The sequence below is a fragment of the Vitis riparia genome, chromosome 7 (assembly GCF_004353265.1).
Source record: "Vitis riparia cultivar Riparia Gloire de Montpellier isolate 1030 chromosome 7, EGFV_Vit.rip_1.0, whole genome shotgun sequence".
NCBI lineage: Eukaryota > Viridiplantae > Streptophyta > Magnoliopsida > Vitales > Vitaceae > Vitis > Vitis riparia.
In genome coordinates, this window is record NC_048437.1 from 22,742,766 (window position 1) to 22,761,063 (window position 18,298).

The following is an 18,298-nucleotide window of genomic DNA, read 5'->3' on the forward strand; positions in this document are numbered from 1 at the left end:
ACTAAAATTTAGCTAAAAATCACAACATCTAAAACAAAAACGTAAGTTTACATAAAAAATTCTTTCATATTTAATAAAATTTTTATAATATTAATATTATTTTAAAAAGGTTATAAGTTTCACTTTAATGGTTCAAGCAAAAATAAGAATTTGTTATTTGTTTAATCTATGTCCCTACTTTTCCGTTGCAAATCTCAAAAAAGAAAAGAAAAAAAAGGAATTAAAAACATTATTTAGTATTAAAAAGTAATTAAAACATTAACTATTAAAAAAATAAAATTTTAATTATTTATGAATTTTTTATTTATTTATTTTTACAAATCAGATTAATTATTGAATTTTTTTTTTTACTAAAATCTATGAAAAAATCACAACATCCAGGGGAAAAACCGTTGAAGCATAAATATTTGTGAGGCCCACAAGAATTCAATTATAGATATTTATTTTGTGGGCAGATTCTTGTCTGCTTCAGAGAATAATATTTGCCAATTCAGACTGGAGCATCTTCTTATAAATTGAAGAGGGAGAGACCCTCTTGTTCTTTTGTATCTGTTCTCAAGTTCTCTGGTGGTGGCATTTCCAAGATTACCAACCAAAATGTAACCAAATATCTTTCTGTATGTGGGTTCAGTCTCATGGTTTGTAAATGATATATATATATATATTTTTTTTTTCTCAATTTGTAGGGAGAGTGGACTGAGGCCCATGGATGCTGAACAGCTGAGAGAGAATGGTCATAAGATGGTGGATTTCATTGCAGATTACTACAAAAGTATTGAGAATTTTCCAGTTCTCAGCCAAGTTGAGGTTATAGTTCTTTCTTCAAATATTCTTATCTTAATTCATGGATGGATTACTGTGTAGTGCAGAATACTTGTATATGTGTTCATTGATTTTCACATAGAGGATTAATTGTTAAAGGGTTTTCTTGAAGTAATGATGATAAGCTGTTTGATGTAATTCTCCAATAGACATAGTGCCATTGGAGCAATACACATTTGGAAAAATCAAGGGCATTGATGCACTGTGTCTTCAAGAAATCTGGTCAGAAAATGAGCTAGCATTACTCATTAGGAAAATTGGATTTCTGAGTTTCTTGCGTTTGGGTTTTGTGTATATGAACCCAATTTTTTATTTGAGATTTTAGCTCATTCATGTGGTTTTTTTAAGTCTCAGATTTATGCCAGTAATACATTTTTAATCATTAGTTATTTCTTTATGGTTTTTCTATGCAGCCTGGTTATCTTCGTGAACTTCTGCCAGATTCCGCACCTAATCAACCCGAATCATTGCAACAAGTCTTTGATGGTGAATTTTATCAATGGCTCTTGTTTGTTTTTCATGATGCGGTTCTTCAACCTTTTGGAATTTTACTTTGTCTCAACTGTTTTTCTTTGAAAGAAAACATGTTCTGAATAGAAAACATTTTTTGTTATATTGCAGACCTTCAAGCAAAGATATTACCTGGGGTAACGCACTGGCAAAGCCCAAACTTCTTTGCATATTATCCTTCTAATAGCAGTACAGCTGGATTCCTAGGAGAAATGCTTAGTGCCGGTCTCAACATTGTGGGTTTTAGCTGGATTACTTCTCCTGCGGCGACGGAACTTGAAATGATTGTGCTGGATTGGCTTGCAAAAATGCTTAATCTACCAGATGATTTCCTTTCTGCAGGTAAGGGTTGGAACAGCATATTTGCAAGAATTTAACAATGAAATGTGGCAAAAGCTCTTCCTTTCTTTCAAATACAAAAATCTATATATTTTTCAATTCCAAAAGAGAGCCAGCATCCTTGATGAAGTTCTTCTTTAATTCTTAAAAAGAACAATAACTAAATGAGGTTCTGCTTTTTATTTTTTTAGTTTTATTTTTTAATGTTATGAACAAAACTTAGCTTACATGTTACTCTAGACAGGCAGCATGAAACCTTTACTTTTCCCATATTAATTAATTCTGAATATTAAATGTGGTTGCATATGGGTGGTGTCATGTTGAAAGGGTATAAGGATGTGCTTGAATATCATTTAGTTAAGTGGGTAAATTTACCTTTGCCTGAGGTTGACAGAGACCCCAACAGAGGTCCCTTTGCAAATGAAAAATAATCCTTGGGTATATATTGGTCAAGATAGTATCTTAGGTAGAGAGATCAGCAACATGGATGTTGTGGTATCATGAGTTGCAGAGGGAGCAGAATGACTTGAGGGGAAAGACATGGGTGGAGCCATGACTCATCACTTTGAATCCTGGGGTTTAGGCACACTTAGTTGTGGATTCCAACCCAAGAATCATGGATATCTGCTTGACGCAGAAACCTTATAGGTATCATGGAGAATGCATGCCAGCAGTATCACAGCCCAGAGCCAATAGAGTCCTGATTTTTTTCAGGATGTGCAAGTTCATATGCCCATGGCTACAAAAACCCGTTGACAGTTATATCAATGGATCAATTGCTAGGGTGCAGATGGAACATGTGTCCTGCTGATACTGACACCCACCTTGAATATAAATCTGGTTCAGACTTTTAAACTAATGCAAGCAAGTTTTTTGATGTCTAAGATCATAGCATCAACCATAGACATGCAAGGGTTTATTTCAACTTAGAAAAGAATTTTATCAAAACTTGTTTGCTTTGGTGTATAAAAATTGATTTGTTTTGGAGTGGAAGTAATTCACTGAAGTATATGGATATACTTAAATGTGTGTGTGCACAGCACAAGCATTTTTTGTTTTCTAGAGAAGCTTGGTACATACTTTTAATAGCAGTTATCAATCAAGTAATGTGGTTTTCCTGTTGAAAATCCTGATGCAGGAAATGGTGGTGGAGTGATACAGGGCACTGCAAGTGAAGCCGTTCTGGTTGTATTACTGGCTGCTCGTGATAGGGTTTTAAGGACTGTTGGAAAAACTGCCCTTGAGAAGCTTGTGGTTTATGGATCTGATCAAACACATTCTGCTTTACAGAAAGCCTGCCAGGTCTCTTCAGATTTGTTCACCCATACTTTATTTGTCCTTTATTTTTATGGTCTGTAGTTTGTTTGTCCTTAAGTAATGCTTTAACACATTTAAATGATAATGAATTTGTTTGATAAAATCCAAATCATTGAATAAATTGCTTAGGATGGTTGGTACAACTAAATTTTAGTCACTTGTCATCCACATATAGGTACATGAGGTTTTAATGTAATTTAACAGTCATGCTTATATCTAGATATGAAAGATAATCATTCCACTATACTATAGGCAACATGAAGAGGATAAAAAAAAAAAAAAACAGATATAACTGTTTTTTTTTTAATAGGCAAACAGGAACAAGGAATAAACTGACAGAGCCTACTAAAGGGGGCACAATCCAAGTACAGAAGGTGTATACGACATGGAAAGCCTAAAATGACAAAAAAAAACAAAAAAAAAAACTCTTGGGCTCTAAAATATCTCATGTTTCACAACTCCTGCTTGTATCTATACCTTGAAGTGTGGGCCCTCACAATTGGGTGTCTCCCCCTCTTCTTGACGTATTTACCTACTTGGAATTTGTTTGGTGAAATCCAGCTCATTGAATAAATTGCTCAAGATGGTTGATACAATTAAATTGTTGTGTTATTGAAAGCTTTGATACCACTAGTTATGCCAATGGAAGCTTCAATACCACAAATTAATGCAAAACAAAAAATAAAAATAAATCATCCAGACAAAGGTAAATGAGGTTTGAATGTAATTTAACAATCATGCTTACATCTAGATATAAAAAAATAATCATTCCAATGGAAGCTTCAATACCACAAATTAATGCAAAACAAAAAATAAAAATAAATCATCCAGACAAAGGTACATGAGGTTTGAATGTAATTTAACAATCATGCTTACATCTAGATATAAAAAAATAATCATTCCACTACACTATAGAGAATATCACATAGAACAAAAAATTTTATAACTAATTTTTCTTAATAGGCAAACAAGAAAAAAGAATAGATTGGTAGAGCCTAGAAAATGGGCCACAATCAAAGTGCACACGGGGGAGTACACAACATGGAAAGGCCAAAAAGACCAAAAACAAAAATGACTATTGAGCCCTAAAATATCTCATGGTTCACTACTCTTACTTGTATTTGTACCTTAAAGTGTGAGCCCTCCCTATTGGGTGTCTCCCACACTTCCTGACATCCTTACCTACTTGGTACAAGCTTTCTATGCACATCTTCATTTCATGACTTTTTCCCTTCATGACTTAGAATATTTATAAAGATATTCCTAACTTTCCTTATTTTATAAGAAAACCTATTTCCACAAAGAATTAGCAATATATTAAATATCCTATATAAATATTCTTTTACTAAAAGAAATATCTACCAAATATGAATTTCAGACAATTTCTAACATAAATTAATATTATACAATATGTAATTAGTTAATATATTTTGTTTGTGTCAAAACAATGTTCCATCTGTTATTATCATTCTCATTATTTGAAGTCATTACTTTGATTTATTCTTTAGTTAATTGTCATCCTTTTTTCATTTTTCTGGAACTGACAGCCTAGAATTTATTAGCAAAAATGAAAAGGAGTACAAGGAAAATTATCAAAAGAAGAAAAAAAAGGATCTGTTATTCTAACTTATAACTTATCCTTCTGAAAGTGTTGATTTACTTTCAATTAAAAATACAAATAGAAATTCCATAATGCAAAGGTCATCATCTTGCAGGATCATCCATTCAACTGGGGAGATTTTAGTTGAGTGTATGGGTGTTGTTGTTCATCAACAAAGAGGACAATTATTTAATTAAAGGCTGGGGCTCTAATGCTTGAGAAATCTCGGGAGCACTCTTACCCTCCCTTACTCCAGTGATAGCTGGGTGTGATGGCCTTGAACTTCTGTTTTTTCGCACACATATTGTGCCTTATGAGAAACTATTAATAACCAAACAACAGAAAATCTATACTGACCTAAGGAAAATAATTTTCGATATGCAGGAAGGTTCCATTTTCATGGCCCATGTCAAGACAATCTTCCCTACTTATAAGCTATCCCACAGTATGGAGGGAATGCAGCAAAAAGTGGGGAAAAATTTAGGGGTGCCTTCTTTTCCTTTACCTCTCTCCCCCCTCTAAGTTACTAGATCCCTTGTTGTCTGTGGTTAGATTAAGCTTATCATTATGGGATTTAGGGCATAAATCCAGAGACCCACCTCAAGGTAATCATTACAAAAACTGGAGTTATAGTCATCCTACACTTGATGCCTCTATGTGCTTGTTCATTGCATTTCAATTATTTGGTGGTTTCTTTTTCAGGAACAGATGCCTGTATTTATGTCCTTATGTATTAGAGTTTACCATTATGTGATGTTTATTTTTTCATGGCAGATAGGAGGAATTCATCCAGAGAACTGTAGGCTGCTGAAAGCCGACTCTTCTACTGGATATGCTCTTTCTCCTGATTTACTTAGTGAAGCAGTTTCACATGACATCGCCAATGGTCTAATACCCTTTTTCTTATGTGCTAATGTAAGGAACAAAACTTCATATATTAGTTTGCTTTCCATCTGTGTTTTCTAATCCGCTTTCTTTCTTTCTTTCCTTTCATGGTCCATTTGACTAGATTTTATGGTATCAAATTGTAGGACTATGCTATGATCTTTCTTTTCATGGCACTTTATTTTTTTATTGGTTTTATTATTACAATGAAGTTTCAAGTGAGTTCTTTAATGGGTGGATGAGAAATGTTCTAGAAAGTATATTGGTATTGTGGAAGCCCAAAACAAACAAGAAGGGATACCAAACAAAGAATTGTTGAAGGAAGGTAAGGGCACAAATAGTATGTGTGAACCGTTTTACCTCCTTCAACCATGTAGTTATGATGTTGGTGAGAAGATAAATTGGACTACACTAACATACTCTTGATCCTTGACTTAGACAAGGTTTTCAAACATTCAAGAAAAATTGTGCTTACATGATGGCCTGAAGTTTGTATTGACATTGAAATTTAACCTCATAATAAGCAAGGTGGATTAAGTTTTTTAATTATTTTTTAATACTTTATTTTTATCTTTCCTTTGCTTAGGTTAACTAATTCATTCCTTTCTTTGGCGTATTATAAGTTTCAAGTACATTTGTGCATGCATACTCATGTGTTCTAATGTTTAGTTTATCATGTCCCTCAACTTCAATGCATACTTCAATCTGGCTATAATATTTAATTACAGAAACAATTCATTAAACCTCCATTAAATGATTACATGTTCGTTGTGTTAGTACATTTATCCTATTATGGACAGGTGTAGGATGCTATATTACTAAGTAAATAATGCAAGTGAATCCTTCTAAAGAAGCCTTGTGTATTTCATTCTAGGTTGGTACTACTTCATCAACAGCTGTGGATCCTTTGCTTGAACTGGGAAAGGTCACTAAGGTAACATATTTAAATGAATTTTTAAGGACATGCAACTAGAAAAGCTTCTTTAGCTAGTACAAGATTGCTGTATCAGTAATGTTTTGTAGTTGCTTCTGATGTTGTTCTATGCTTTATTTTTATAAGATACAATTTTTAAAAAAAAAAAAAGGAAAAAGAAAATTCAAAGGTGAGTTGCTGGCTTTAGAAACAGCAAAGCAACCCAACCAAGGGCCAAAATGAATAATCACTAGGTGTCAGTAATACCATCATTCTACTATAAACACCTTGAAGACTGGTGAAGAAGAGACCTAGTTAGTTAGAAACACAACACTTGGTATTCCCCATGCTTTCTACATCTCTAAAGATTCTCAAAGGCATATTCCGGCTCTTCCTCTCCAACAAAAGCTTCCATGAGGAAGCATAAGGGGACACATCTAACTGTAAAATGTCTGCCTAAAATAGTCATCTGGGAGACAAAAACTAAATTTTATGGGGATAAAGGGAAGAATAATCTCTTAACAAGAAAGGAACTGATATCATAATAAACAACTGGAAATAATTGCACCACTGATCAGTCCTTAGCCATTAGCAACTAGTATATGGTTGGACCCTTAAAATCTGAAGCCACTGCAATAATACCATATCAAGGACCCTGTCTTCATCGTGTAAGGAACTTCTTGCTATCTCAACCATAATCAGATTTGTAATTAGTTGGGATAGTACAATGCCCCAAGCTCTTGTGCTCCACAGAGATTTCTTCTCTCATTTCCCAAAAGGGCCTTGTTAAGGGGAATAACTGAAAGAGTTCAATTAATTCTAATCCTCTGTTCTTTTCCTTTATCACTTTTGCATTAAAGAAAAAAAAAGAAGGAAAGTGTTAGTCACACAGAGTATATGCAAAGAGGGATGAGAGATTCTTCTGACAAAAAGTACAACAAAACAATGAGTTATGGATAATAAATTGATCTTCCATCTAAATCAAGAATGCAAAAAGGTACTCCCAGCAGCACCTTGGTGACAAATATCTGAAAGTTTGGAGGTACGACAAACTCTCCCCAGCATCTTCCACCATTTTCCTTCTATCCTAAAATTTTTTTGCATTCCTTAAGCCAGATAACCCACAATTTTACCCCATGCATGAAACATTTTCCGTCTATTAGTCTTTGTGCTAGACCCAGTTTAGTGGTATGGAATTAGTAAAATCCCAAAGGTCAAAATAAAGTATAATTCCAAATGCATTCTCATGATAAATAAACATTCAGCAATTTTGTAGATGCAAGCAAGCTTATGCTCCAAGTATACCGCAAGAAAGCAAGTTCTTTGAAACTAGTTAATATTGGCTCTTCCCAAGATCTGATCAAGATATGATCTTTAAGCCATCACCTTAGTGATAGTTTGAAGTTTTAGTTCAATGTCATCAAAACTATGGTTCCTTATATCATGAATTCCTTACACTGTTCAAAAGATCATCTTTATGATATGTACCTTTGCTTTGCATATTGAAAAATTAGATTATCTAACAGATATTATTATGCATAACCTCTTGACAGAGTAATGGAATATGGTTTCATGTGGATGCTGCATATGCTGGAAGTGCTTGTGTGTGCCCTGAGTATCGCCATTACATTGATGGTGTTGAGGAAGCTGACTCATTTAACATGAATGCGCATAAATGGTTCCTAACAAACTTCGATTGTTCAGTGCTCTGGGTTAAGGTCTGTCATTACGTGCTTGATGCATGTTTACATGTTTTCTTTTACAATATTAAATGCAGGCTTTGTTGGTCTTACATTTTCATTATGCCATCTATATGTGTGATTGCTTTTGCTTATATACCAGTTCATTTTTTTTCTGTTTAACCGTATGTGCTTACATCCTGTGGAAATGAATCACTTTGTGATGTTTTGAATCGCATTTGAAATGACTCCTTGTCATTTACTCTTTGACTTTTTTTAGCAACTCTGTTTAGTTTATTTCTGATTTCTAAAATCTAAATTCGTGCCTCCAAATTCTATGCGAAGAGGAATTGTGCAAACTCATTTACAATTGACTCATGATGTCTAAAACCCCTGAATAACTTAAGCATTCTGATATTTCTTGTTTTTTTTGAGTTGAAGTAGTCCAAACGTTTCAAACATTTGATTCTATTGTAATTGGGATATTGGTTAGATCCTGTTTAATTCTTCCCTAATTAATGTAGTGCAGTATGGTTTGACTTTGTTGAAGGAACATGATATCTTGATTGAGAGTGTTTTCTTTGATATTGCCGGGGTGTCAGTGTTTCAATATATTTTAATAGCATGATCTTGTAAACAATCATTAATTTCAATCAGTGTCAGGCTAAATCTATGATTAGATAGCAGCCTAGTCTTCTGGGAGGATAGCTGGTGGGGAGATGTACCCCAACCTCTAGCTTTTTCGGAGAACTTGAACTTCTGTTTCTCTTGTTCTAGACCACTCTCAGTCATCCCCTTCTAGTGAATCTGACATCAGCCACAATTTGACAGACTAGAAAATCATTACTTTACCTCTCTCAAGCCTTCTTTGCATCATTTTATTTGTGTTCTCCTCACGGTCTTCTTTTGTCTCGTAAAAGAGATTCTCACTTTATTCTCCATCCTGCCAATTTTATTTGGAACTCTAGAGCTCCACATAAAGTCCGAGCTCTTGTTTGGCTGGTGACTCATAATGAGGAGACCTTCTAAAGCCCTTAACTCTGAGCTTTCATCCTTTGCTAACACAATGGCAAGAGAATTAATTATATTTTCCTTTACTATCTTCTTTCTATGGGACTATAGCATAGCTTATTTAATCTGGTTAGCATCTCTTGGTTCCCCTATAAATTTTCAGATATAAAGATTTGGTTGGAGAGAAAGGTCAGTATTGTTTATGATACATGAAGTTCTCTGTAGTCTTTATGGGATGCTGTCCTCTACCTTACTTCTTTTTGGGCATCATTTTCAAATCTATGACTATTCTTATGATAGACTGGAGATAGGTGTGTTGTTTTAACACAAGGATGATTGACATCAGGGAAGAGTTGAATTCCTTTCCCATTGGTGTCTCAAGTTTCATTCCAGTGTTTTTTGCTGAAAAACCTAGGGCAATAGTGGCTTTTTCAGTGATTTCCATGGCAGTGATCACAGTTTTCTTTAGACCATCTGGTTTTTTTGGCTTATCCATTAAGGCTGTGATCTTAACTGTATTGGAATGCTGTTAGGATTCTCACCACACACTCAACAGAATTCTATTAGCAATCAAGAAATTGCATTGATCAAAAGAAAAAATTACAAAAAATTGGGTAGCAGACATTCGAGAGGTCTGCAAACTCCCCCCACGAGTCCAACTCAGTGACTTTTTTTTCCTTTCCTTTCCTTCTTTATTTTTCTTATTTTTCTTTTTATTCTCATTCCTTACTAACTCAGCCCCACCGCACTCTAACCGAATCCAGCTCAGCACAACTAACAGGGCAACAAAATTACAATCAAAGAAAGATAAAGGTTGTTCACTGATTTTTTTATTTTTTATTTTGTTTTATATGTCGCCATCCCCTATTCCCTATTGGCTCCCCTAGCGTATGTGAAACGCACTGGAGGTCTATCAAATGCTTGACTAAGACAAGGTATTTGGGCATTGATAATTTCTCAGTTGAAGATTTGACCATTGTTCTCTCTAAGGCATCTCTAGGGAAGACAAGGCCTTGGAAATTGGATGGAAGTAATTCACAAAACTAAGGATCTTTCAAGGGATATAGATTTCTATTTCAATTTGATCTCTTATCAGCCACTTGGGTAGTAGATTAATCAAGGGCCTCATCATTAATGCATCTGTTAGGGATTTTATGCCTCTTGAGTTTTATTTTCTATCACAATCCATCGATAAGTTCTATGTGGCTTTGGGCTTAATTTTTGTGTGTTCTTCATTTTTCGGTGATATTTTTCCTTTGTGTTTGTGGGTGGAAGGTAGCTCATCCTTTTTTCATTTCTAATACATAATATATATTATTAATGATTTGTTTGCTGCTGAAGTTTTCATCCTTGCTCCAATTGGTTATTGGACTCATTGATGATTAGAGTTCTTTCCAACTCTTGCTTCCATCATTCTAAAGATGATTAGAATTATTCTTCCCAACAATTTAGTGTTTATGCTACGAGGAAGTTTGGAATTTACAAATGTGGACGGGAACTTGTTTCTTCACAATTGAAGAACCAACATGAGGAAATGGAGATCATCCATTGGGATTCCTGCTGCATTTAGCATAGGCATTTGCATGGCTCAGGTTGTGATGATTTATTATGAATGCCAGCTGCCTGAAACAGGCATTTCTTGGTAAGTGAAACCAACCTCACAAACACATTATGTAGGACTCAAATCTAGGAAGATGTTTAACATGACATTCACTCCATTTGATGTGGGTCTTAATTAGATGCAACAAATGAGTAAGATTTTTTCCCCTCTATCAATGTCCTTGTTTAGGTTTGTGATATTTGATCTCTCTTATTCGATTGTGTGGCAGGAACTCTTTGAAAATGTCAGTGAATGCTGTTTCTGATCGCTAAGATATTCTTTTGCTTTGTATGATCTGGTAGTGTTACTTTGACTATGTATGTCACTGGAAATGATAGTTTTAACAAATTCTGTAATATTCAGTTGGTTTTATCTCATTTATTTCTATAATTTTATTGTATAGCAATATATGTTTTCTGATTTCATGGAATGGGAATGTCAAGAAACTAGCTTGACTTTTCTGTTAACTTGAATAGAGTGAGAACCATGCAGCACATGTTGTTTTTCCTTCAAGTAAACTCATTTTATATATGACTAAGTTCAGTTCCTTAATGTAGAAACATTATATTCTTGTCTTCTTTTTGTGTCAACAGGATAGAAATGCTTTGGTTCAGGCCCTGTCAACTAATCCAGTGTTTCTGAAAAACAAAGTATGATTCTTTCCTCTTTTCTTGATATTTTCCTTTGCATTAACTTAGGTGAAAGCTCTAAAACAAGGACAAAAACGTGGTGTTGGTGTTTGACATGGATATTAGATGTCTTACTTTTTTGCTTCAAAACCTTGAATTTTCCATGCTTAACGTGTCAAGGTTTTCTACATAGCTAAGGACCTTGGTGAGCAGCTTTTAAGCAGTCCCCAACCTGCCTAGTTTCTAATGAATATTTTAGGTCTCTGATTTTGGCTGTGACGATCCATATTAAGTTTTTAACCTTAAACCATTAAAGAACTTCCCAATTGCATAGGTACCATGTTTGAAGTGACATGTTGATTATGATTTGAGTTACTATCATTACATAATTTATTTGTGTATCTAACTTTTTTGATGACATGATTGATATGTCAGGCCTCTGATGCAAACATGGTTGTGGATTACAAAGATTGGCAAGTCCCTCTTGGACGCCGATTCAGGTGATCCTTCTAAACATTGTGCCATAATGACATCTATGATTTGCCCAAGAAGGTTAAGCTTACCTTGGTAGTTTATAAGGTGTAAAGAATCAAAATAGGTAGAACAACTCTCTTTTTCAAGTATATTTGATAGTTGGAGAAAGGTTCTCTGAAAAGGGAAAAGAAAGAATGAAGTACAAAAGAGGTTGAGCAAGGGTAAAATAAGTCCATTTTGCATGAATCAAAGTCTTTGAAGGTTTCATGGCTGGCCTTGGGATGAGACTGTTTTAAATCATCCCGAGTCTTAAAACATTTTAGCAAAGGTGCCCAGAGGTGTATGTCTCCCCAAAGCCTACCCAAAATGCACCTTTGGCACATTTTAATGCCTCTTATGCTATGTACACTTGATGTGACAAACTTTTGTGTTTTTTCATGAAGAAATTTTTAGCAATTATGTTCTTTTGTTTGGTTGTGTATATATAATATTGTAAACCTGTTTTTCCCACTTTTCTTTGGTCCGGGACAGTTATATCTAACCATGCTTCTTGATCAAACCATGTTTCTCCATTGTTATTTACATCTTAATACAATTTAGTCACTGATGAAGCCCTTGTTCTGTTCACTGAGAAACAATACAAAGAAGAGGATTAGAAATTTTCCATTAGCCTAAAACATGCCCATGCCCCTCCCCAGTATAACAAAAAACAGACTCATAGTAAATTGGGTAAATTGCACTTTTCGTCATTCTTAGGAAGGTGTGTTTGAGGATTAACAAGATCCAAAGAGATTTTTGTGGGGAGGGGGAGCTTTAGAGAAAAAAACACCATCCTTGGTGAATGGTTGATTACATGCAAGGGCAAATGAAATGGAGGGCTTGGTATTAGAGATCTTTGTATACTCAACAAGGCTTTACTTGGCATGTGGAGTTGGAGATCTGCTTCAGAGAATGAGCCCCTTTGGATATAGATTATTGTTGGGAAGTTTGGAGAAAGAGGGGGTTTGGTGTTCTTAGAAGGGTAGCAGTAGTTATGGGTAGGGTTGTGAAAGGCATCAAGAGAGGCTAGGACGGCATCAACAATATAACTTCCTTTTCTTCGGGGAAATGGTAGGAGGGTGAAGTTTTACAAAGATAGATGGTATGGCAATTCTCCTTTGAGTGTTTCTTTTCCTCCATTCTACATCATAGCTTTGACAAAATGATGAATGGGTAGCAGATGTCCAAGAATAGCTAGGTGATGGAGGCAACTGAAACCCTTGCTTTTCAAGGCATCTGAATGATTAGAAAATGGAAAGATGGTGGAAAGGGACATGGAGGATAGGATGGAGTGGATGTACACGAGGAAGGATAAAGTTTTAGTTAGACCCTTCTATGATTTTTTATGATTCAGTATGGTCTGGAATTTGTGGGTCCCAACAAAAGTGGGGGTGGGGGTGGCTTGCTTGGGAAGCTCTTTGGGAAAGGTCTTGATTTTAGATCGGCTGCAAAGAAGAAGAAGATTTTTGGTGAACAGATTCTTTCTTTGCAAAGAAAATGAAAAACCAATTGATTACATACTCTTGCATTGTGCTAAAGCAAGGTTTTTTATGGCACTTGGTTTGTGTTCTCTATGTTTGGGATAGCATAAATGATGTCTTCATTGATAAGAGAAATCTCTTAGGTTGACATGGATCTTTTGAGGGCAAAAACAGAAGAAGGTTTGGAGGGTCATCTCTTTGTATATATTTTGAGCATTATAGGAGAGAAATCAAGGATCATCTGAAATCTTTGGGAAGTCAGTGAAAACATTAAAATCCTTGTTTCTTTGTAATCTTTGTTTTGGGTTTGGAGGTATAGAGATGGGAATTCCATGTCAATGGCGAGGTAAAGTAGGGCTTTTATTTTTTGTTGTCCTCTTCTTTCTTCTTGTTCATTTTTTTTAGCCTCTGTATCGTTTGTATATATCCCATATGCTTGGTGCACTATTTTGCTAGGTTTTGTTAATATATTTTCTGCTGGCCTATAAAAGAGTAAATGGGATAAAAGTGTGCCCTAAAACCCATTCCTCTTAGAATTCCTCTCTTGTTGAAAAAGTATTAACCATTTATGTTTCTTTAACTATTCTAGAGTGCTCATAAATGTTCATGTAGCTTTTCCTTTATTAGTTGTCGCCGCACAATAACTTGTAGGCATTAGATTCAACCCTAAATTTTTATTATTGCCTTGCCTAACCATAGATGTTTCTCAGGTCATTAAAACTGTGGATGGTATTACGCTTATACGGTGTGGAAAACCTTCAGCGTTACATAAGAAACCATATCGAGTTGGCTAAGCAATTTGAAGAACTTGTTGCTCAAGATCCAAGATTTGAGGTAATAATATTCTTTATGAACTTCCTTATTAACAATAATATGTCATAAGTGTTGTGTTGCTTGATAAACTATCGGCAGGTATCTTAACTCTACTGTAAGGACAAATGATCCTAGGAGTCCCCGCCTAATCGGGGACTCAAGATTAAGCTACTACCAAACAAGTAGTGCTGAGAGAAAGAATTGCCGCCTGTTCTTGGGGTTCTAGAAACTTCTCTTTTAAATTCCTTGGGCTAAGATACTGATCACAATGCACAGTATATGGGTGGAAAAGTGTCAAGTACCCGACCTCCACCCACCATAGCTGGCCTTTATAAGTGCCCAAATACTTGATTCAAGTTCAACCTGATTTAGAAACACATCACAGGATACCATAAACAAACATATTGTGTAATTGGTAGTCAGTGCTTAAATGTTTTATTATTTCTTTGGTTGACCCTTTTTGGATACTGGTACGTAACATCTTCTTATTCAGATACTGTCTCACTGATTGATGCACTATTAGATTGGACTAGATAAAAAACAGATCGATATTATGATCTCCCCTAATGGATCCAATCGAATCATCCTTTACAGTCTATATGGTTCCACTGTTTTTTCTTCGTGAAGTTCTCACTTAATGTGAAAAAGTAGGTGATGTTCTTTACTCATCATATTCATGGATTGCCCACTACACTTCATGTATGCAGATTGTTGCCCCTCGGAAATTTGCTTTAGTTTGCTTTCGCCTTCTGCCTCCCCATAGAAATGAAGATTTCAGCAACAAACTGAACCATGACCTATTAGATACTGTAAACTCTACTGGGAAAGTCTACATTTCTCACACTGTAAGCTCACTTTTCTTCCATAGGATGCTCATCATGTGCTCATATGCTGATGCTTCCCTATGTTTCTTTTTCTCTTTTTCTGGTTAAAAAGGTCTGATTTCCATCTTCTTTTCTGCAGGCCTTATCAGGTAAATACACATTAAGACTTGCAGTAGGTGCTCCCCTGACAGAAGAGAGGCATGTAAATGCAGCATGGAAGGTTATTCAAGAGAAGGCCTGTGTTCTTTTATCAGAGTTTGGGATGAATGGAGTGAGTTAAATCTTGCAGTGTCCCCCTTTGACTTATTTCATCTTTTAAGCATTTTCCATTTTGAAGTCATCACATTATAAAATTTCAGTGGTCCTTGTTGGAAAAAGAGTATCTGATTCCTAGTATGAGAGAGGTGTTTGGTAAAACTCAATAAATATTACTTAAGGACTTAAATTGACTTTAAGTTAAATTATACTTAAGTTGTTAACTTAAAATTTATTACTTAATTTTTACTTTAAGTATTAAAGTTGTTTGATAACATTAATTTAAAATTTATTCTAAATCATCAAATTGACATATCTATCCTCCTAAATTATAACTAACGCAAAAGAGGTCAAGTCATAATGAAGGTCGTGGAATGGTAATAGGGATCGTGGAGGTAATTAAGGTAATTAGGGATAAAAAGATAAAATAAAGATGTGAACTTAAGAATAAGTTCATTACTTTTACTTATTATTTAAAATTACTTTTGACTTTAAATCATATTATTAAGTTATTTTACCAAAAATATTTGATTTAATTAATAACTTAAATTAAGTTATTAAGTTGGTTTATCAAACACCCGCTTAATCTCATTTCTTGATATAAAATCTTATGTCAACTTTTACAAGAAAACAAGAAAAAAAAGGAAAAAAAAAACGTGTTTAACCCCATTTGTTTAGGTTGTTTTCTATTTTCATTTTCAAAGAAAATACAAATTCGGTCAAAAAATGTGTTTGGATGGTGTTTTTTCATTTTCATTTTATAGAAAATTAAGCTAAAAAAAATTTAACTTAAAAATGAGTGTGGGAAAATAAAACACTTTTCTATGTAAGTTGAGATATGTTTAAACAAACAACTAGAAAATATATAAAAGTAATATAAAGTATACAAAAATGATAGCAAAAAAAGATTAATATAAATATAAATTAAGGTTTTCAACGGGTTTATAATCTTTGAGTGATATGATATTTTATCTACTTTATTTTTTATTTTTAAAATTCATATATTGTATGTAATGTAAATTAGGAAGATATAGATATTCAATTGGTAAAAAGTATCAAATATTATAATAAAAAATATTATTATAACAAAAATATTAGTATATGATCTCTAAAAATATGATCATATTAACATTAAATATATGTAAAACAAGAATAAATTATCATTGTTTCAAATTGGGTTTGGATTGGTTGAGCCATAACCCAAGTTTAATCCAATCTTACCTCAAGTACATGGTTGAATCCAGGCCCAAACACCCAAAGAATTTTTTTTTTTTTTTGATAGGTCCCAAACACTCAAAAGAAATTATTGTATTCATACTTTTTTTTTTCCCACCCAAATAAATCCATCAAATGTTATACACATTTGCTTCACATGATAGGATAGGAGATATTAGAATATCATTTTTGATATGATATTATGACATTTTAAGATATTATATTTAATTAAAATGATATGATAGGATATTCTATAATAAAACACATTATTTGATACTCATGTTTACCAACTTTTCCACTATCACCCTTAAAAAACCAAACTCTCTCTTACCTAAAGTTGCCATAGTACAATTAACCTTTCTATTTGAATATTATATTTTAATATTTGCTATTATTTTTAAATAAAAAATACATTACACCCTATTGTTTTAAAAAATAAATATGAAATCTCCTTTTATGTTTAGAATTATTTTAAAACCATTTTATAACTTATAATTTAGTAAATTATTAGTTATTTATTTATTAATAATATTCATAATTCAAATTTATAAATAAAATAAAATTTTTAAACAATTTTTTTTTTTTGAAAAATTGGTGATATAAAAAAAATTGGAAAAAAATAAGTTGAAGGAGAGGAATAAATTTATAATCTATGTATATCTAATATTTAATTTATGATTATTATATACATCTATACAAAGTGAATATAAAATAAAAATTAGAAAATAATCTTATCACTTATCATAGTTGAACATGAGATAAGTAGAAATTAAGACATTGAAATTAAAGTTCAAGTATGTAAAGGTGTTTGATAAACACGGTAAATGACTGAAATCCTCCCTACCGGATGAGGAGATAACTCTTCATTATATACACGATAATTACCGTTGTAAACTCCTACATAATAGGAAAGAATCAAATACAAATATTGAGCATATCCCTACAGCTATATAAGCGGATATTATGCTAACAGAAAAGGAATGCAGCATGTATCATGGAGAATTTGATTCTCCCTTATCACCCCCCTGCAAGGTGAGCGTGGTAGAAGGGAGAACGCTGAGCTTGCTTCGAAAGAGATAGAATTGTGGCTTGGTAACTCCTTTGGTCAAAGAATCAGCAAGCTGTAGATGTGAAGGAACAAAATCAATTTGCAAAGTGCCTTTATCAACAAGTTCACGAACAAAATGGTAGTCGATTGCAATATGTTTGGATCGAGGACGAGTAACCGGATTGACTGCCATAAAAATTGCACTTTGATTGTCACAAAGAATTTTAGGTGGTACTGAGAGTGTAACATGAAGGTCCCGAAGCAACTGAATAATCCATGCAATATCAGCAGTAGCAACAGCTAAGGAGCGATATTCGGCTTCTGCACTTGAACGAGAGACAGTGCTTTGTTTCTTAGAAGACCAAGAGATTAAATTAGCTCCAAAAAAGATAGCATAGCCGGTAGTAGAACGACGTGTATCAGGACATCCAGCCCAGTCTGCATCAGAGTAGCCAAGAAGATCACGAGTGGACTATTTGTGAAGTTGAAGACCATGATGAGTAGTGCCTTTAACATAGCGCAAGATACGCTTGAGAGCACGAAAATGATCCTCGGTGGGAGCATGCATGAACTGGCAAATGGAGTTGACACTGAAGGACAAATCAGGCTTGGTGATCGTGAGGTATTGAAGAGCACCGGCAAGAGAACGAAACAGAGTAGGGTCGGAGAATAGAGTCCCTTCAACGGATAGATGCTGTCCAACAACAAAAGGTGTAGAAATAGGCTTGGCCTCAATCATTGAAGCACGTTGCAAGAGATCAAGAGCATACTTCGTTTGACTGAGAAGTAGACCCTTCTCATTAGTTTGGACTTCAACGCCAAGAAAATAATGAAGATCACCCAA

The 18,298-nt window shown here is 34.1% G+C and overlaps 1 protein-coding gene across 1 annotated transcript; it reads left to right on the forward strand.

Moving 5' to 3' along the window:
- The first annotated feature begins 474 nt into the window (after positions 1-474).
- On the forward strand, positions 475-15,400 carry LOC117917492 (tyrosine decarboxylase 1). The gene is made up of 13 exons (XM_034833792.1): positions 475-599; positions 687-807; positions 1,236-1,308; positions 1,444-1,674; positions 2,810-2,973; positions 5,363-5,503; positions 6,348-6,407; positions 7,940-8,104; positions 11,270-11,326; positions 11,741-11,805; positions 14,010-14,133; positions 14,820-14,957; positions 15,076-15,400. Coding segments are annotated over exons 1-13 (1,482 nt in total). The 5' UTR covers positions 475-597; the 3' UTR covers positions 15,217-15,400.
- Positions 15,401-18,298: the final 2,898 nt, after the last annotated feature.

Excerpts from the sequence above, each read along its gene's own strand:
- LOC117917492 (XM_034833792.1), top strand. Across the intron at positions 8,105-11,269 it reads GTTCAGTGCTCTGGGTTAAG|GATAGAAATGCTTTGGTTCA; the intron begins GTCTGTCATTAC and ends TTGTGTCAACAG. Across the intron at positions 11,327-11,740 it reads CAGTGTTTCTGAAAAACAAA|GCCTCTGATGCAAACATGGT; the intron begins GTATGATTCTTT and ends TTGATATGTCAG.